At 41.5% G+C, this 21196-nt stretch overlaps 1 protein-coding gene across 18 annotated transcripts in view; it reads right to left on the bottom strand.

Annotated features, from left to right (window-relative positions):
* Window positions 1–2000: 2000 nt before the first annotated feature.
* LOC103139183 (microtubule-associated protein 2-like) overlaps window positions 2001–21196 on the bottom strand; it is a 31891-nt gene continuing 12695 nt past the window's right edge. Inside the window, exons 3-19 of one of the 18 annotated variants that reach the window (XM_016672281.1) lie at window positions 18049–18060; window positions 17791–17953; window positions 16680–16754; window positions 15604–15792; window positions 12090–14618; window positions 11735–11935; window positions 11436–11591; window positions 10925–10980; window positions 10153–10503; window positions 9952–10066; window positions 9804–9860; window positions 8535–8842; window positions 6286–6378; window positions 5886–5978; window positions 5393–5474; window positions 3737–3849; window positions 2001–3534 (exon numbers count right to left, since the gene is read on the bottom strand). In XM_016672281.1, the coding sequence (XP_016527767.1) occupies window positions 3325–3534; window positions 3737–3849; window positions 5393–5474; window positions 5886–5978; window positions 6286–6378; window positions 8535–8842; window positions 9804–9860; window positions 9952–10066; window positions 10153–10503; window positions 10925–10980; window positions 11436–11591; window positions 11735–11935; window positions 12090–14618; window positions 15604–15792; window positions 16680–16754; window positions 17791–17923 (4761 nt within the window). In that variant the 5' untranslated portion in view covers window positions 17924–17953; window positions 18049–18060 and the 3' untranslated portion in view covers window positions 2001–3324. Of the gene's footprint in view, window positions 3535–3736; window positions 3850–5392; window positions 5475–5885; window positions 5979–6285; window positions 6379–8534; window positions 8843–9803; window positions 9861–9951; window positions 10067–10152; window positions 10504–10924; window positions 10981–11435; window positions 11592–11734; window positions 11936–12089; window positions 14832–15603; window positions 15793–16679; window positions 16761–17790; window positions 17954–18048; window positions 18061–21196 lie in introns of those variants that run through there. The other 17 variants (XM_016672287.1, XM_016672288.1, XM_016672280.1 and 14 more) reach the window with 17 other exon arrangements.

Raw genomic sequence — 21196 nt, 5'->3', positions numbered from 1 at the left:
TATTTTATATGCATTATTGCAGACATATTAAAGTGTAAGAAAACCTCATGCAGTTTCTTACTCAGTGAGATTCTGACACTGGGAGGAAATTGCTGGTTTCTCATAGTAAGAAGCTGGTTGCAAACCAGAGGCCAGCAGGTATCAGAGATAAAAATAAATAGCATGTTTGATAGAGGAAAAACCTCTCAGTCTCTGTGCTCAAAGCAAGACACCAGATCTTATAATACCCAAACTTTGGGTATTATAAGTTTGGGTATTATAAGAAAAAACAAAACAATATGGATCAGATGATATTTTCCAATCTGTTGTCAAATTTTGGTGACCCTGAGTGAATTGTAGTCTCAGTTTGTTGAGTGTGGCCACCAACAAGGCATTTTAACTGGAGAATTGTCACTCACTGGAAAGTCACCATTATTTTTATTAATTCTCTGTAAAACTGAGAAATGATTGTGGATAAAAATCCACCAGTTTTTAAATATCCAGACCACCCTGTGTGACATTAATAACTTTTAGCATTCCCAAAAGATAAAGAAAAATATTTTCTTTAAACATCATTTTAATCCCCACAAAGAAGAAATAAACAGCCAACAAAACATGTGACTCAAACCAGTTTTGGTGCCAACGCTGACTTTCCTAAATGACTCACCCTCCTCCTGTCACGATCCCTGGGTGTTTGGGATTTTGTTTGTGTTGTTCTGATCATTCCCTTGTTCATTTATGTTCCTGTGGTCTCAACATGTTCAGTTCATTTCTTTGTGCTTGTTATTTCCATAGACATTCATTTCCTTTCAGTTTTGTTTCTTGTATACATTTATTTATTTTAGATTGTCATGGTTTTCCTCTAGGTTTGTAGTTTTTGAATCTTAGTTTTCTTTTGTGTTAATTGTACCTCATTTCCTCCGATTAGTCCATCTGGTTCCTTTTTGTCATTTTCACCTATGTTTTGATATTTAAGCTCCTGGTTTCATTTGTTTCTCTCTGGTTTCTTCCATTCCTCTGTTTCTCTTCCATGCCCTGTTCCCTTTATCTGTAAGTTTAGATTTTTCAAAGTGAAAAATAATTCACTTCACATCTGAGCCTGTGTCTGCATTTGTTTTTGGCTCCAAATGAAAACCAAACAATACATCTGTCAATGACTGGCTAATGCTAACCAAATTAATCAATCTCACTCTGTGTTCTGTAAACACTTCTGGGTCAGCTAAACAATGTTTATGGGATGGGATCAGTGTACTTCTTGGAATCTTTCCAATTTAGTGGCCAAAGCGTGGGACAACACTACTGACAACGTTTACAGGTCGAATAACAGAAATAACCACACTTTCATGTCAGCAGATTAAGCTAACCATGAAGCTAGCTGTTAGCTGTTGGATAAAAATGAAAGAAAATGCCAACCAGAATACATAGTGTCAGAAATGGTAACTTTTTTCAACAAATTTTAATGATAGTTTTGTTGTTCATTTAGTCAATAGCTGGCTAATCCTAACCAAACCACAATCATTTGTGACTAAACATTCTTCTGGACCAACATTCAAATTAATATTTGAGTAGAAATCAGTGAAGTTTTTGTAATCTGACCAGCTGATAGCCAACTGGCTAATGCTAGCTAAACTACGATCAGTCTCAAATGTCTCCTAACATTCATATCTGTATCTGTAGGTTGTGACCACAGCGTTGGGCCTCAATGACAAAAAACACTGCCTATCTTTAGAAAGATATCTAGACTGAAAATATGTAGTAAATAATGACAGTGTCTGGAAAAGTATTCCTGCTACGCAAAGTCTCAAAGTTAAAATTCACAACAGAAGAGTCAATTAGAAAATAGCTGGCAAAAACTGCTTTGAGATAAACTAAGCAAGCCGTTTTAATGCATAAACAAAAGAAAAAGTAATGACCATAAATAAAAAAAGCATTTTCTTGACCTTATCATGGATGTTAGGAAAAAAGTAAAGTGGCTTTTTCTGAAGCAACCAAACTGAATCAAAACAAGCAACTCCAGAAAATCAGTTTTTATTTTCTTTATTTATGCGGTCGTCATTTTGTCAGAGCATTTGTCATCATCAGTACATCTCAAACATTGGAAATAGTGCACACACATCTACATTTCTTTAAATACACTTACACAGGCAAAGAGGGGGTGGAGAAAGAGGAAGCACGGGGGAAACACTGGCGGGGGCAAAAAGGGTTCCACAAAGGAGAGCAAAATTCTGATAGAAGAGTTTCGTTTGACTTATTTTTTATTTTTTTTTTTAGAAAGAAAAAGAACTCTAGCTTTCATTCTTCTGAACTTCCAGCAACGATCAAAACCAACACATTTATTTTATCTTTTTTTACCCCACAGGAATGTTTTCATATAAAGCTTCAAACTTCACACTTAGTCTGAACAAACTCTGGGCTCTTAACCCATTTGAACACAACGTACCACCCAGTGTTTTAGCAAAAACAAGGAGGGTCGCAAGGCTTATTCAGGCCTGACTTGGATTGTATCCGGGCCGTTTTCGTTCAAACTTAAAAAGTTTAAAATAGCTGCAAATAGCTCCAACTTAATCTGTTTTTTTTGTTGCCATGCCAGCACAACAGTATTGTCTAATCTTGTAAAACTACAACGCAAATATAAAAACGAACGTAAACAGGCAGCTTTGGGGGGACAAAAACAACTAAAAAGAAAAAAAAAAAAAAAGCCCATTATAAAGCTAGCTGTTCATCGCTTGACATTTTACACAACTGCCATGGTTATTATAATTGCCAATAAGCCAGAGCAGCCACAGGGAAGGTACAAAACGGTAACACTACAGTAACATTTATGTAAAAAAAAAAAAAGAAAACAGAGCAAGAAAACATTAAAATCCAACAGGCGAACAAAGACAAACTCATGTCACATTTCAGCAGACATGTCCACTTGTCAGCCACTCTTTCGCATTTTTCCGTCAGTCTCTCATACATTTGTATCCTTTAAGACAACATTAATTTTCTAGTAGCAATAAATCGCATTCGGTACCGTATAAATTCTGGAGGGCTGTGGCGATGCGCTTCAAAAAAATTCGTCATACAATCGTAAAAACCACTTGCTGAGACAATCGACCCTTCGGCCTATCAGATCTGAAACGAACATCCATATTTGAGTTGAGGATCAAAGAACTGAGAGGCTTCCTGTTTAAAGGCGGCAGAATCTAGTCTTTAAAATCCAAATGGGCGAACGACAGCCCGATCGACTACAACTGTGGGGGTTATGAGGTATTGGGGGACATGTTGCACTGAAGGGACACCGCTGGATGTCTATGAGGGGGGCCACAATGACAGGAGGACGGCGGGGAACGGACTGAAAGCTCATAAGCCCTGCTTGGCCAGCGCGGCCGTGACGTCCTGTGCCAGTGTGGACAGCTGGGGCGACTCCATCATGTTGATGCTGCCGGCGGACGACAGGCGGGGAGACGTGCCCCCCGTCTCCACACCGGGGGAGTGGGTGATGATGATTTCGGCGCCGTGGTCCACACGAGCTTTGGCCGTTTCCCGGAAGCTCAGCTTGTGGCTCTCAATCTGATTGGTCGGGAAAGAAGGAGAAACGGATCCAAGGAGTCAAGGTCAAAACCTAGGGCAGGACCACGTCTACCTCAACCCTGCCCCGTCAACACTGCCCATCTCACTCGACTTATTTCCTGCATTCATCCTTCTATTTAATAAATATTTTCACCTGACACTTAAAATCTTGACAGTAAAAGTGAATGTAAAATTTTGTTACCATGACATTCCCTCCTCCCGGCATGTGGCTGGCATTGTCCAGGGAACCGACCTTGGCGTGAGCCTTATCTTTGAAATCCAGCTTCACATTCTCGATACGGATGTTTCCTCCCCCTGGGAAAACAACAGAAAGCTGTGAGACGTCATCCCAGAGAGCGCCACACTTCCCTAGGGCTGAATGGGCTAAGAAACCCCGGAGCAAAGACAGGGCAGTCTTCTAGGCCCCCTGGGAACAAGGCTTGATGTTACAGAGTCATAAAATATGGAGACAACATAAGGAGAGAATTGCTCTGAGGCAAATGTTTTGTTTGAACAACAGTAGAAAAGACTAAAATATCATCATTAAATAATAAATAAGAGGCTTTCATCTTTTATTTGGCAGCTTGTTCCCACTAGGTAATTTGTGATTTAATTTAATTTAATTTGTAATCCCATTTGTCAAAGACTCTTGAAGGACAACTTTTTGGCAAGAGTTTCACATCATAGCAAATATAATCATTAAACATTCGCTCTGGATGAAGGCCTAAATACACAGAAACATTCCTATACATCCATTTATTGTCCTCCAGAAAGAAGAGCAATAGCAGTTGTGGATTTAACAAGCAATTTTGCTTCTACCGAAGGAATGAGGGTCAATATATTTTGGAGTTACTCCACTTGATTCCTAACATGTTCACTAAAAGAGACTCCCGACAACAGACATGATCTGATACCAAAACAAATCAAATCATTGTAGAATACAACTCTTTACCGCACGGTTAACCTGCTTGATTAAACTTCAGTTTACTGTCAAAAATAAAAAATTTTAATCTGAAGCTGGACTATCCAAAATCTTAACTCATAATATTCTCCGGAATGCCCTCTAAAGTCATAAATATATCAACACAGATACCTAATATGGCAGCTGCATGAAGATGGGCACACACCACCGTCTACCTGCTATTGCACGAGTTACACACAGTGAACTGTAGATTGACTAGCGAAAATGTTGATTGTGAAACTTGAGAAGCTAATAGAAGTTAGCATGCTAACTAGCCTAAGATTGAAATAATGATAATAAAAAGGCTGATAGGTCAGTTTATGTTCTTTATTTGATTTTTAGGGTTATGTGTGAATATGCAAAGTTTATCATCTTTGACCAACAGTAATGTTGATTTGTTCAAACACTGAAACAGCAACTATTGGTAACTATTAGATACCAAAGCTAAGCAATGTTTGAATCTTCAAGCTAATAACCAAGAATCAACTTTTTGAAAACAAAAACAAAAACAAACAACAAACTAAGCTTCTTCTGTTTTTGTTTTTTAAACTAAACAGTTGCGCGCATCCGACCTTTAAGAATTTGGAACATTTCTTGTGTTTCCATGTGGATCGAGACATTTATAGACTCAACACTGTGATTATGGAGAACTTTTTAGAAACAACAACTAGACCTGCTTCGTTCTAATAACATATGTTAAGATAATAAAAAAAAGTTCATCAAGACAAAGACACAGTGATCATCACTCAAAAGATGTGGATGAAAAACCACATGATGTTTCAGTATCGTCTGCATAAAAATGCATCTAAATGCGACATTTGAGGAAGCTTTGTGAACAAAACTGCTCCAAAGATGAATCCAGTAGGGTCAGAAATGCACATTCAACACAATGATTACCAGGTCTGTGATGAATGTTGGACATGGAGCCACATTTGGCGGTGATGTGGCTCAAGTCAATCTTCTTGGTCTGGATTTGAACCTGCAGCAGGAAGGAAGCAGCTGGGATCACAATCCAAGGAAAAGAGAAACCAATCTGACATGTTTTGATATGGAAATGCAGTTAAAGACGTTGAGTGGAGCGGGGAGACACAAATCACAACATGGATCTGTGAGGTTATGGCAGAGGAAGTGGACTGGTGACATCACTTCCTGGAGAGAGCAAGCGGTAGACCTTGACACCACAGAGAGAGGAAGTTCCTCGTTTAAATTGAACTCCCCGCATGCTGGAGGGACGCTGGTTCATCTTTTTAACATCGTGAATGGTTTCTATATTTAATGTCTGAGGTAGAAGTCACAGGAACACACCACAGCTACACATTACAGACATGCTGGACGCCGATGGGGATGGAGGGAGCCGGAGACGACAGGAACTTTTTCCGCAGTCACTCACGTTTCCCCCACCGGCTGCGTGGTGCACCTTATCCAGGGAGCCACATTTAGACTGAACGTGGCTAAAGTCCAGCTTAACGCTTGGAATCATGACCTAAAAAATGACACGTTCATTGGCTTTCCTGATCCAAAGACCCAAGAAAAAAAAAAAAACAGAGGTGAACTGGAAATAGACCACATCGTCTCGGCTGTTTCACCAAAAATAATCCTGCTAAAATGTCCCAGTTCTTCATTTCTCCTCGACACGATAGAAGCCGATTCACAGCAAAGAAAACAAGAGTTCAACTCCTCAATGTTTGACAGACAAACAGATGGACACATATAAAAGCAGGATGTCAGAGCATAAAAGCTGAAAAAAAAAAAAAACAGCAAAAGAAGCGAAAGAGAGAAAAGTTACATACATGGCCTCCTTTGGGCGTGTGCTTGAGATTATCCTTGGAGCCGCACTTTGACTGAACATGAGTGAAGTCCAGCTTCTCGCTTAAAATCTGAACCTAAAATAAAATTGGGATAATAATGTTGATGGTGATAAAAAAAATTAAAAAAATTAAAAAAAATAAAAACTGAACAATGGGTAAGTTAAAGGAAAAGGTTGTAATTGAGGTGATTTTTTTTCAACTTGTGTCGGTTTAAAATTATGTAAAAAAAAAAAAAACTTTAAAAAGGGAAAACAATACAGAACGGCAAGGTAGAGGAATAGAGAAGGGGATTCAGGGAAAAACATAAGGCTCAACAGGCTTTGATGTTTCACAGAGTTCAAGATGGACACCACATGGGCGGCTGCCCTGGGTGGCATCAGAAGAGGGGGCGGAGGAGCGCACCAGCACCAAATAATACAAACTTCTGTATCTATCAAAAAAGACAAAAAAACCTGTGCGACAACGAGACCTTGAATAATTTATGTCAGACCTGTATGTTTAATTTATTAAAAATTTACCCAGAATATATAAAAACAAACTAAATCAGTTCAATAATATGTTCTTTTTAATACTTTCTTCAAATTTGTAAATTTAGCTGATGTCAGAGCTTTTAAATGCTGCTAAAAAAAGGGGTGTTGCTACCTGTTGATAAATTTTAACACAACACCTAAAACATGCTGCTTCTTTGTGTGACATCACGGAAATCCCAAAATAAATCAGGAAGAGAATGACGGAGCTCGGTTCACCTTTCTAAAACACCTGAAGGTGCTTCATTCATCTGATTATAGTATGTAATGTAATTACATACTATAATTACATTACATATAATCAGCTTGAAAATATCCATTCAGGAGCATCATCATCATCATCATCATCATCATCATCATCATCATCATCATCATCATCATCATCATCATCCGCTGTGGAAAAACTCTGGCCTCTCAGAGATGAAGAGGCCAGACTTCAAAGTAACATAAAAACATACTGATTAGTTTTTAAAGGCATAAATAAAATAAAATAAAAATAATAACTAGAAAGTTATTATTTTAGTAGTATTTGGTAGTATTCTACCAAATACTACATCTAAATTTGAAGAAAGTTATAAAACTATTCTTACATTTTAAGGTTTAAGTTTTTAGATTTAATGTTGACAATGATTCACAATCAAAATATCTGCAGTACATTATATCCCCATAAAGTTTCAGTCAAGATTTTCTCCCTTAACTGCCTGTGCCTATATTTGGCTCAGAAGGGAGAGCTCTGGGGAAATTCTTAAAAGCATCTGTTTTTAAGAAAAAACAGCTAAAAAAAAATAGAGAAGGTTAAATGAAGTCTTTTCTGCGCTCTGAGTGGCTCTAGAAGCTCTGAGTGGCTCTAGAAGCTGGATTATAAATACTCCTCAGAGCTGGAGGGAAAATCCTTGGCAGCCATGACCAAAGCAGCTCCCAAGGGCTGGTGGTCCTTCCAGCCAAAGAGGAGGGTTTTTATGGATCTTCCTACACAGATAGATGTTGTTAAATCTAACCGTGTTTGCTGGTGCGGCTGGTGCTGCTGGTGCTGCTGCGCCGAGGAGGAAGCAGAGGGACAGAAAAAGAAGCAGAGGGAAGGAGGACATAGAGACGGCGGAGACGCGAGGCCTGAGGCGGCGGCAGACGGAGATGGCAGCGGACAGAGCAGAGGACACGGAGCAGGACGCACAGTGACTGAGGGTGGACATGTGACATTTCTACAGAACCAGAGGAAACCCTTCTTCACATGTCACCATCTCTGGTAGTTAGCATCAAAGCTCTACAGATGCGTCTACAATTGGAGAATATGAGACAATATGTGTGCTCATCAGAAGGACGAGGCATCGTATTTAAAAGAATATTATTTAACCAGTGTGGTCACAACACCTGCTACTTTGTGATTTTCCATTAAAGGATAGGAAGAAAACCTGGCCATTTACTGCCTTCATGTGGCAGGATTTGGCACATCCACAAAATTTGGATTATACTTTCCTCAGAACAAATCTGACCAGAGAAACAATCAATGAATAACTTTATGTTGTTTTATTAATAAGGTTCACTGGACACCACCCCCCCTGAACAGGTCAACCCTGTTCCACATGTCTTGGGAGCAAGTGCAAAACTACTCAAAAAACTAACTGAATGCAAACAAAACCCAACAGGCCCTTCTATCACCTCTGAACAGGTCCAAACAGGCCACATTAAACCTTCCCGTTGGTCTACCTGTCCTCCTTTCGGCTGGTGCTTCAAGTTGGCTGTGGACCCGACCTTGGACTTTACATTCTTCAGGTCGGGAAGCGGCTGGTTGATGACCTTCAGCTGCCGCTGGACTGACGAAGGGGACTTGGGTGGGGTCCGGATCACTGCCACCTTCTTCTCCTGGAGGACGCTGAAGGACTTGGGTGTGTGGCTGCCGGGGGTGCGCGACCCCGGGGTGCGGCAGGAGTAGCTGGGCGGTGTACCGGGTGTGACGGCAGACCCTGGGGTGGAAGCGCCACTGCGGACCGACCGGGACCGGGTTGAGTCTGTGCCTTAGGGGAGGAGGAAAGGTTGCTCCTTTACCATACACTAGTTGCAACTCAAATTATGATCTGTACTCAGAAATCAAGATGTTACCTTGTACAATAAAACATTTTGTGGCAACATTTACGCCTCAAACTGACTGGACATTGACTAGTCAAACTAGTCAATAAGAAAAACGATTGCCTTGACGCAAAACAAGTCTTTACTTTCTGTTTTATTGTCTATTTTAGCAACTGATACTTCATCCTCTGCACTAAAAGACGTCAGTGTATTTGATCAGTTGTCCCCAGAACCCCATCTTCCATAGGTGGAAGGTGAAGTATGGATGAAGTACTTCATCCAATTCACTGACTACTTCAACAGCCATATGCTAGTGAACGATTATTTTCAATGTCCACAACTATCCAAGTCCAGTTTCAATCTCCACACACAAGTGTGTGCCATACACATACACATCATATACACATCTTGGCCTAAATAACCCTTTGCAGGATGGACAATGTGAGTGATATTATTTTGTTAAGGAACTAATCAGGTGATGTCAGGGTAAAAAAAATTAAGTGTTAAGAGATCTGAACTAAAAACCTTCCTGAAGACAAAAGACAAATCTAAGATGAAACATTTTTGGTCTGCTTCTTATGGTTAGACATGAGCACATGTGGCTACATGTGCTCAAGTTTCATTGGACAAACAAGCCCAGATTAAACAGGAATGTTTAAACAGTCAGAGGCTAATCACAACATTTGTCCTCCAGCTGCTTGTTGCCAGGTTACCAGAGAAAACACCAATAGGATCTAAGCCCAGAAGCAGCACACCTGTTGGTCTGGATCCCACCTGTTTCTCTGATAAGGCAGCAGGGGCTTTGACTGAGCCACAGTGTAAATGTGCATGGAGCTCTTCTGTGATATAATGGAGATCAATGACTAAATGTTTAGCTGTTGATGGGGAAGGAGCTACAGGGTGCTCTACCTGCCATACTAGGGGCTCTTCCAGACCTGCCGTCTCCTCTGGAGTCGGTTCGGATCGCTTTAGGAGAGAACAGGGAGTTTAAAGGAGAGCAGGAGGGTGGAAGGAAGTGAGATTTAAAAACTGCACGTTTGAGGGAGTGTAATCTTACAGGTTGGCCTGGAGGGGGTGCTGTCCTCTTGCTCAGCAGCAGGAATATGGCGAGTCAGAGACTTGGCTGGCCTAGGAAGGGATGACCTCTTCTCCGGGCTGCGGTATGTTCTCTCCTGAAGCAACACACACCACAGGGTCAATAATCCAGACAGGTACCCCCCATCTATGCCCCAGACCTTCTCTCTTCTCTCCAATTTACCCATTTGTTTGGTGGAGGGGGAGAGCGGGAGCAGGCAGAGGCGGGCCGAGCCTCGCATATCACTGCCTCCACCAGGGGGCTCCGTTTAAGGCTGCAGGCAGAACTCGGCCGGGGGCACCCCCCACCGCGCTGCACTGCCATCTTTAACAGAACGGCCCTCGTGGGGCTCTGGGTAATCCACGTAATGAGAGGGGAGGACGCATGCAAGATAGAGGAAGCGACCAAGAGATGAAAAATGAAAGGAAAATACACTTCAAAAGGACAGAAATGATGACTGAAAGATGATAGTAATGAAGATATGGGATTCTTCTGCATGGAAACATCTTTACTCACAGATTTTCTCTGTCGCGACTGACAAAGACAGAAGGCGAGCATGCAAGACGACATGATTCATCAGACAAGAAGAAAACAATATAAGGATGAAGACATGCAGATATATTTAGCCAACATCATGCAGAAAGGCGACAAGAAGCAACATAGATCAGAGTGATGTGGGACTGCATTAGACTGCCTGCTCTCTCAAAATTCCACTCAACAATCCTCCTTGCTTGTAAATCTCAAAGTGATGCTTCTGCTCTCATCGGACTTAGTGAATGCTTCAACTACTGCTCTTGCTTAAAGATTTTCTCCTTCTCTATTTATGTTTTGCCCCTTATCAATTTTGCAGATTTAAATATTTTCATGTCTGTATGGGAGAAAAATACTCGTTGGGTTGTGACATAAGCACGCCCCATCGATCTAGAATTTGTTAAAACAGTACAATATTACTTACAGTGGGCCTCTCCCTGGACGGCTGGGCCACACTGAGTGGCTGGTGGTGTGCCATACCTGTGGGAAAAGAAGCAATACTCAATGTTAACCACTAGGGGGAGACATCTTCTAGGATTGCACATATGTGGTGCACACATGTAATGAATGGACAGTTCCAAAGGAAAGGTACAAAACAGCAAGCCACATTTGGTTTATGTTTCAAAAATGACAAATTAAACAAGACTTAACTTTTTATTTCCCTCTATGTTAAAAAACAAGAATCATAAACAAAAGAAACACTGAGCAGAAATAAACAATAATGATGCAAAGAAAGACAGCAGTTAAGGCAGTGAAAGTAACGGAAACGTTTGATGGGTAAGAAGCACACGATGTTTGCCAGCTACATTGCCACTGCTCAACTTCTCAAAGAGCCAAAAATAAAGAGAGATCTGCTTCTGAATCTTCCACATAGGTCACATATATACTGATTTCACAACATGTATGTGATCTCTCTCCATTCACAGCGCTGATACCTGGCGAAAGGTGTTCACCTGTGGCCTTGCGCTTAGCAGAGCCGTGAAGCGGAGCAGGCCTAGGATGTCTGGCTGCCACTTTGGCTCCACTCTTTCGAGATGGAGAGCGACTTTGGAGGGCTGACACCTTACTCTGGTCAGCCCTCCTCACGCCTACTGGCGAAGAGGAGAGACATAATTATACCATCATGCACAACTCAGTTTTGACATAAAAAGCTGGTTTTAAAGTCAAGGGTTTTGGTAGTAACAAGAAAGTTAATTTTCTGGCTATAAATACTTTTTGAAAACAGAACGAGAACCTTTTTTCTTTCTTATCTCCTCTCTTGGGGGATGGTAGGTCGGTGCTTTGCGTGTCACTTTACATTCAGTAGTGCCAAGGCGCCCCCTTCCTTTGCCGGGTAACTGTTTAGCAGGGCAGTCCACCACCGTAGCTGCAGCAGTAGAACTCTGTGTCTGAGGAAGGGCTTCGATTTGCTCAGTCATAATACTTTTGTCATCATCTGCAGCAGAAAAGTATCAAGAGAGGACTAGTTCTCCACAGCTGTCATAGCTAGGTACTAGCTTACATCAAGGCATATCAGCTTTCTAAGTATACAGATTGAAGATCTTTGACTATATTGTAGAAGTGATAGGTATATTAAATGTTCTGGGTACCTTGAGGGTCCATCCAGCCACTGTCTGTATCCAGGATGGACACGTCCATTGTGGTTTCATCGTTAGTTGCCAGACTAGTTGCTTCTTCACCAATCTCTATGTCTTTCTCTTTCGTTCCATCCTCTTCAATCAAGACCTTTTTCTCTTTTTCATCACCAGTTGCATCATAATAAACTCCTTCCACTTCCTCTTGATAAGTTTCATCTTTCTTTACCCCTTCATTCTCTTCTTTTGACGATTTCATCTTATCTACCTGCAGGTCCTCTTCCTTTTTTCCCTCCTCATCACCTTCCTCAGACTGCTGTAATAGGTCATGGTCAGAACATGGGGACAAGTGTGAACTGTCGGTAGCAGGCTCGCCTTCATCGCTGTTTAGGGCACTATGACTCCATTCTTCAGCTCCCGACTTGGGATCATCGTCCAGCATCTTATCACAAACCATCAATCTCATTTGGTCCTTCTTCTGCTCCTCCACTTCAGGTATATCAGGTATACTTTCTGCTGTTATATTACTCTTGGAGTGCAGAATCTCCTCAGGTTCTTCCATAATCTCTTGAGGCTCTTCCGCAATCTCAATGTCATCCTCCTCTTCGACCTCTTCATCTACTTGTGCTTGAGGTATTACAATGATTGGAGATAATACTTGTGGCCTTGATGAGTCTTTTGTTAGCGTTAACTCTGGTAGTTGGATTTGGGGAGCCTTTTCACCTCCTGGCTTTTCAATGCATAAATGCTGAGAAAAGTCTGAAGGTTTTTGTGTTTCTTTTTCTCCTAAGATTAAAGGCTTTTCTTCCAAACTATCTTGCAAAGGCTCCACTGATGCCGTCATGGTTCTATCCGCTTCCTCAGCTTTTTCTTGTTGATCTACAATCTTAGTGTTTGTCATCACTTTGTTTGCCTCCAGTTCATCAACACTCTTGGATTCTGAAGATTTGTTGGGCATATCATTTCCCTGTGGCTCACTGCCTTGAGTTTCTAGGGTTCCTTCAGACTTGGGGCTGATGGGACTCAGGGGAGATCTATTTCCAGTTTCTGCAGGAGTGAAAGTGAAGGAGTTGTCCGGTGGGATGGGTGAGGCCTCTCTAGAGGGGTCTTTTTCAACATCCACCTCAGGGATTGCCTGGATCTTTATGTCCCCAGGTAGGCCAGTTTCCAGACGAAGTTCAGTAAGACGGTCTTTCGAAGCCGTCATTGGGATTCGTAAGCGATCTGGTTTTAATCCACTAGTCACAGCTTTTTCCAGAATCAAGGAGGTCTTTACTGGTGGATCTTTCTTTTCCAACACAGGGTTTTGAGAAATTTCTTTCTGATCTTTTTGTTGCACTTGAGTTTGACCAGCTTCAGTTTCCACAACTTTAGAAACCTCTTCTTCTTCAGAACCCAAAGAAGGGAAGTGCTGGTGTTGAGAATCTCCAGGATTTGGTACATCAGCTGGAGAAGGCATGGGTGCTGAGTATTCACTGAACACGCAGTAGCCAAGCTCTTCCTGTTGATTCTCCCCTGCCACCTCTGTCAAGATTTGCTCTGATAGACTCAGCTTGTCAAAGGCATTACCGAGGAGCGCACTGGCTGGCATTGACTTTCGTCTCATGTGGTCCCTCATCTGTATTGATGGACGAAGTGGGACCCCAGCCAAGTCCAACATATCAGAAAGGCTTTCTGATTGGTCAGAGCTAGAACCATGCCCCTCAGCAGAAGCATCTGCCATTGTCTGGATGCTATCAGATGGTGTCGGTGTTGGGATAATGGAGACTACAGGCTGAAGTGGTGAAGTATGCGTCTCAACAAATGGGGTTAATGGAGGAACTTCTGTCCCCGCAAAGCTTCCACTGACTGGACACAAGCTTTCAGAGAATCTCCTCGACTTGTCTACTTTTACAGTCGTTTCTGTCGAAGACCCACTAGGAATGTTCAAGGACAGTCTGCGTTGCTCTAATGGTGCTTTATCAGGTGATATCCTCACAGTTTTCTTCTCTCGTCCTTCAAATTGATCCAGAGCTCTGTCATATTCTACACTTAACCCTTTCTCGGAGGTTAAACTGAGTTCATAATACCCTTGTGATGATCCCTCTTCTTGACTTTTTGATGTCGTCTCAAAGTAAGTCTTTGAATCTTTATCTGATCCTTCTTTTAACTGGACAGTTTCTTTCTGAATGCTACTGTCCTCATTGCCCTGACTTGTTGCTTTTCCTTCCTCAGTCTTCTCAGTACTTTCATTCAAAGGAACTTGTGATTTCTTAGGTAACACAACTCCGGCATTATTTTCTGTTTCGAGACTTGCTACATCTTCTGTCAGCGAAACATCTTCATGGTCCTTGACTTTAGACTCCAAAGGCTTGCAGTCTTCAGGGGATTCTTCTGTGTCATTTCCTCTGTCTTTATCAGTCTGTTTAGCTGAGGACTCGTCCGAGAGATCTTTCTCTGAAGTAGTGGGATGTTTACTCAAAGCGAGTTCTTCTTCAGACGTTACAGGACATTCGCCTTCTTGCACCTCAGACTCACAAGATGTTTTTCTCTCCGCTGGCTGGGCTGTGAGGTTTGAAGGATGCTGTAGAAGTCTGGGCTGACTCAAGTTAGCAAAAAGCTTTGTTTGCAACATCCACAAAAGCTAGCCCATACAGTCAAGCTGAGGTTTCCAGCACATAGATACTCTCCATCAAGCAAAACACACAGCACAGTGTATTTTGTGCCAGGCCACAACAGCACAAGGGGAGGTCACAGCATCAAAGATAGCGTGCAGAACTGGAACAAAGGAATGAGTTGCATGATGTTAAATGGCAATAAATAATGGTAATACACACGCTTATTGAATTCCTATTGTAATAAAGAGGGATTTACAGATAAAACTAATCGTACTTATTTGTCAATGACAAGTAACTTATGTTGAGGGGTGAAAGCTTTATTAGTATGACAATAAATGTCCAATGAGAGTTAATTTTAAAGCCCAAATTGGTTTAAAAAACAATAGGAAAACACATTTATTCTTTATTGTGAGATGATATGAAGACAACTGAAAAACAGAAAGCAAATGGTTTACAACAGACTTTAAATGCATCCAGCATTTATTTGTGAGATACTCAGCAGTTTTTCCAATCACAATATCCCAGCAAAACCCACAGAAAAATATACAGAATACAATGACGGTTTAGACAGTGATTCTAGCATTTGCAATGTAGCTGGCAATACTAAGGTGCAGAAATGATCAACCATGCTATGGTTGATTATGTGCTCAAAAAAAGCAAATGGTTGTGTTAGGCATGAAACAAAGCACAAAATCAAAATGCTATGTCACGTGATTATTTTGCAAACAGCAGCTCTAAGAACTGCAGCAGAAGCTCACAAAGTCCAGAGCAACAAAGCAGCAGGGAAGGCTGGCAGCGAAGCCTGAGCTGCATTACAAGTTAGAAAAACCAAGAGCCGACAGCTTTGTACCCATCGCAGAGCACCAGAGGGTCATGCACAAGGAAAGAGTCCATTGTTCAAACACTCATGTTGTTTTCAAAACCCCACACACCTGTTTGTGTTGGGCTCTGTTCACTGTGGTGATCTCCTCCATTGACGGCCTCAGGTGTTTGGGTTCTCTGGTAACCCAAAGCCTGGGACTCCCTTAAACAATCTGTCTGCTCTATGTGCAAGTCTCCTGGTTGCTCATATGCCACTTCCTCCACTGGAGGCCGCTGACTGACAACCTCTACTTTCTCCTCTTTGAGCCGGGGAAGGGAGACACAGATGAGACATGGCTGACATTAAAACTAGCGTGACATAGTTGAATATGATGGAGACAAAGATGGGTGCAATCTGGGTTATGCGATGTAGACTCTCCATTGCATAACTCAAAATATAACGTTGCAAAAACATTATATTTTGCAAATATAACATTTATGGCAATATGGATTTGATTTGTTACCCTAATATGAGTGTCTAAATGTATAGAATGCCGTTTTCTAAATGACAATCTTTAGTTACAACATTTACCAACCAACATTTCTGACATCTAATCAGATTTACAACCGCTGATAGAATTTATTAACTCTTTCACGGGTTTAAAAACCCATAAATTGAGCTGTAAATATCATTTTTTTAGTGTTTTCCCAGTCTTTCAGTTTTTTGCTGCTGAATCTAGGTGGGTGTTTTTATTGCTGAAAGCTAAGCTAACTTTGCGTGGAAACAGGAAACTGAGTTGGTGTTGGGACAGAAGAAGTAGTTTTTGGCTGGAAATGGTGGCTTCAACTGAAAGCACCATTGCTATGACTCACTTTAGTACTGGAACCAGTTTGGTAATGCGGGGGGGAAAAAAGACGAATGGTAAAAATCAACGAACTGAGTGAACAAAGAACACAGTGAGCTGTTGACGATGAGAAGCAGACCAGTAGAAACTGATAGGTCTTAAAGAAGAGAGTTGTTGTCACTATTACTATTATTATTAATAACTGATTGAGGTACTAGAGTACAGTTGGTCAAATGGACCAGATTATGAGCGGACCAGGACAGAGTGGTATATACTGAGGACCAGGAGAACTTCTCTGCTACTTTCACCACATGTCACATCCTGCATGTTGGAAGGAGGCTGTTCCTTAAAGGTCTGTGTACCTTGTGCCAGGGGCCCAGTCTGCTCAGCGGATGGAGATGGAGGAGGGGAGGGGGGCAGGTTGGCCGAGTCGTCCACTGCAGAGGGACATAGAGAGAGAGAGACGAGACACAGCAGGAAGACGGGACATGGATGGAAAGACGGAGATGACGGATGAATCAGAGCAGCTTTCTACACTCCTTTAGTGTAGAAATGCTCAATATTCTTCTCATACCGACCTCCAAAGATTAAACGGTGACGATTTCATGTGACAGACCAACACAGAGTAGAGCAGAATTGTGAAGGGGAAGGAAAAGTATTCATTTTTCAAAAAGAAGATGGTCCAGTCAAAGCCCAGACCTGGATCCAACTGAGAACTAATTAGTTCAGTTTAGTTGGTTTGTAAAAAAAAAAAAAAAAGAAAAAGAAAAAAGGAAGTATTGAAACTTCAATCTGAAGATCCTGAGGACCAACAGGAAGTCAGTAACTGAAGTATCAGTGGAACTTCCTGCTTCTTTTCCTCCATCATTTTCCTTCCGCTTTACAACTGTGCACCAGTTCACAGCTGGAATGACACAGAATGTGACGAACTCTGAGGAGTGAAGACTTCTGGGGAGCCCTGTGTCGGACATGGAGAACTAACTCTGGCAGATGGAAACTCAAAGGTTCCTACGCAGTCTGGAAAGACACCTCAGAGTTTTCATTACCTGGATACCCTTACACCTGACTTCTTCTTCGTTTCCTTCCTCCCTTCCTTTGTGTCCTTCCTCATTTTGCTCTTCTACCCTTCCTTTCTCATGTCCTCCAATCATTTACCTCGTGTCGTACCTCCTTCATTTCTTATAAAGGTCTTATTTCATCCTTTCCTTTCTTGCCTTTCTTATTTATGTCATCATTCTTTTCTAACTTGCATTCTTCCTTCTCTTCTATTCTCTGTCTTCTCTTTCTTTTCTGTCCTCTGTCCTTTGCTATTTCTTCAGCTACTGTTGGATTGAAGAAATTCATGAGGAACTTTAATGTTTTCTGTCATAAAATGATGAGAACAGCTAGGTGGATTGATTGATTAATTTATTGTCCTCGTCTCATCATGCCATTGCTCTGCTCCACAAGATCCAGCATGCAGCTTCCCCCTACCTGTTGCTGGAGGCGGAGCGGCCGCCGCAGCGTGGTAGCCATTCTCCCGGTAGCCGTAGGATGAGTAGCCGTTCTCTCCGTTCTCCTGGCCGTTGGCGGCCCAGTGGTCCTCTGGCTGCCTGCCGTCTGCCATGTCCACCTGCCTGAGGGTCACCTACTGGATCTGAGAAGGGACAGACAAGAGGAGGGGGAGGAAGAGGCCATGCGTCACCCAAAAAACATGCCAAAATAAAAAAATAAAATAAAATAAAGGCATACCTGAATTTTCAACTATTTCCATGTCCAATAATCAGAGCAAAAATAAAAAAAGGAACTCAGTTCAGGAACAGATACCATATACCATACGTGGCAAAAAAAAAAAAAAAAAATACAAAGATATATACAAAAAAAATAGGAACTCTGACCAATTTTTTAAACTTTATTTTTAAATCTACAGCACATTCTGCAGAGCAACACTAAACCTGCCACCAGGGGGAGCCAGCGGCTGCACTGAGCTGTTGGTCTGGCCTTTGTCTCAGCATCCATGTGCAGAGTGGATCCTCACATCCCTCAGCCGAGCAGAAACCAGTAAAATGAGCCTCAATGGAGCAGGAAACGACACAGCAGCAGCTCCCAGTGATCATCTCTACTCATTAGAAATACAAACAAAAGTATCTAACTCTCTAATCATGTAGCCTTTTGTTCCCCAAGGCAAACGCATGGTGATTTTCCAACAGGATTAACAGAAGGCTAGCATCATCATCATCATCATCATCATCATCACCAAGCAGCTGCAGCTCATTGCTCTTCACCAGACTAAAGCTAATAAAGCCTGCTTCCTGCTGCTGCCGAGTCAGGACGGACCCAGTGACACCCAGACAGGCTGAGGAGGCGAGCCCAGGGCACAGTCAGAAGGAAGGCAGGGCGGGGCGCAGCTGCTGCCAAGGAGGAAGATAGCCTGGAATCACACTGACCTGCTGCCGCTGCTGCTTTGGTAAAATCGAACGACACACTCTGCAAGCTACACCCTGGAAAATCTTCTTTTATTTACTGAAAACCTTAAAGAGCAGGTTTCTCTGCAGGAATCTGGAGGTTACGGGTTTAAATCCCTCCGGTCAGCAGAGAGCCATGCTGCTGTTATAGTCAACACAAACAGGATTAAAGGAATCTGACCTGAACGAACCTCCTGAACCAAACATTGAACTCCTGCCGTTGGATACAATGTGAACTGACCCTCACCTCTTTCACTTGCGTCAACACAACATTTTAATGCTATTTTAACTCACGACTTTCATTTTGTTTGGTTTTAAACTCATTTCATTACCACGACACACACTTTTTCTTTTCAGAATTGAAGTATACATTTACATTTAGATGTAATATATATCCCTTTTGAGTAATTTGTGTGTTTTCAGATAACCGAGTTGTTTCTACGTAGCTTTAAGCTAGGCTACTTAGCTAACCAGTCTAACTTATTTCATTAAATTTGCAGACTAATTATAGTGATTAACACACATCTTCAGGAATTTACTTATAGTTATTATCTGATTTGAAGTTTAAATAAATTGTATATAAAAAGTAATTTCAGACAAGTAGTCTGAATATTTGGGATTAGCTATTTTAGGTAGCTATTATTAACCTTCAAGTCTAAAGTACCTTAGTATTTATTCTCTGAATTGTATCTAGAATCATGATATAGTGTTGATTTATGAATTATTACAAATAATGTAAAGCTTGACCTTTATCCTGTCTTTTTCTTAAAACTCAAAACTTATGTTAATCATATTCTACCCTCGTTTGGGTTTGTAAACCTTGCTCTCCAAGCAGATCCTGTCATCCTGCTGTTCACTGGAGCTGACGTTGCCCTTTTTACTGCTCCCTTTCAGCTGTTTACCAGCCCCTCTCTGTACTTTCACCATCTGCAACATGAAATACTAAAAAAAAAAAAAAAAGAACTTTAGTGGAAATTATCTCTGTAAAATCTACATCAACTTTAAGATGTCTTTGTAGTTTGATGGGGTGGATATTTTCAAATTAGCCTGGCTATGTTGTGATCTTCATCATTATCTCAGAGTCTACAGCACGTCAGCATCTACGCCACTGAACTAAAGGGTTAAATCGACACGGCTACGAGTCCCAAACAACTGTCAGATCTGATCACGTCGTAGCACTCCGTCTTCAACACACCAGCAGGTTTTTAACTAGGAGAAGTTACGCTAAGCCAGAGAGGCTTCAGGTTCTTCTTTTGTCTGTTCCGCCCACCCGCCCCTCACCTCTCCCCATTAGCCCCCCACCTCGGTCCTAATCCAGCCCCGCCCGGATCTGGGTCAGCCTTCGTGCTTCCACGGAGCACCGCTCACGTCGGAATGTCGCCATCCATTTAGGAGGCAGGATCTCCGGCAGCCTGTCTCCGCTGTAGGCCAACCTGGCCTTAATCCTGTGTGTGAGCAGCTGAATGTGTCCGACAACCTCCACCAGTCGGACCATTCGGTCCTAAGGTAAGGTTTAGCAGAAAAATAAAGAAATAGATATAAGAAACAATAAATACAATAAATGGTCCGATGTAACCTTCAAACTCCAAGTTGCATTCTCCTGCAAACCTTGATTTAGTGTGGAAAAACTCCAGTCAGCATAGTGAATGTAAACTAGTCCTGCTTCAGACTTCAAGCTGCTTGGTGAAACTTTGTGTGGTGAGCGTTAGCAGGTCTGTTGATGTGTTGGCACCTAAAATAATTATGTATAAGTGTGTTGACAGCACACTCAGTTGAAACAGGAGAAATAATGTAGTTTGTCTTCAATTTATTTTTTTGGCACTTTAGATTTTAAGCTAGAAATGATCACATGAAGTGCATATTCATTTGAAACACCAGGAAAAAACACTACATTTTCTTCAGTCTTCAACTACTGAACACCTAAAAAAGCAAAAGAAATCCTGTTCTGGAAAACTGACCTTCATGTTTTCTTGTCTCTCTTTGACAGGATGGCACCCTGGATGGAGAGCCATAGCTCTGATATCAATCGTTTCCCAGTTAGTTGTAGCTAATATTAGCCTCTTCAAAATCTCAACTAACCTCACTGGTTTTCAAAAATCAAATGAATCTATGCAATGAATTAACTACAACTAACAACAGGAAGAGCATGGAAAATCTAAATGTTAACTGAAGGTTAAAGAAAAAAAAACATTACATCTAATGTATCCAATATCAATTACTGTCAAATTACAGAAATAAAGACAGACATAAATTCTTTAAATACTTCTAAGAATGGGAGCTCTTTCAATAATAATAAAAAAATCTGATTCAGATACATAAAAAACCTTCCAACATCAAAAACACTGCATTCCAGAATAGCAACAACACAACGTTCTGGAACATTTTCCTTCCACAATTATCCTTCTGCTTTGTGTTTGTCTTTCACATAAAACCCA

This window comes from Poecilia formosa, unplaced genomic scaffold, assembly GCF_000485575.1.
Source record: "Poecilia formosa unplaced genomic scaffold, Poecilia_formosa-5.1.2 Scaffold58, whole genome shotgun sequence".
Taxonomy (NCBI): domain Eukaryota; kingdom Metazoa; phylum Chordata; class Actinopteri; order Cyprinodontiformes; family Poeciliidae; genus Poecilia; species Poecilia formosa.
The sequence above is the reverse complement of the archived record's forward strand: the minus strand, read 5'-3'. Positions and strand labels throughout refer to the sequence as shown.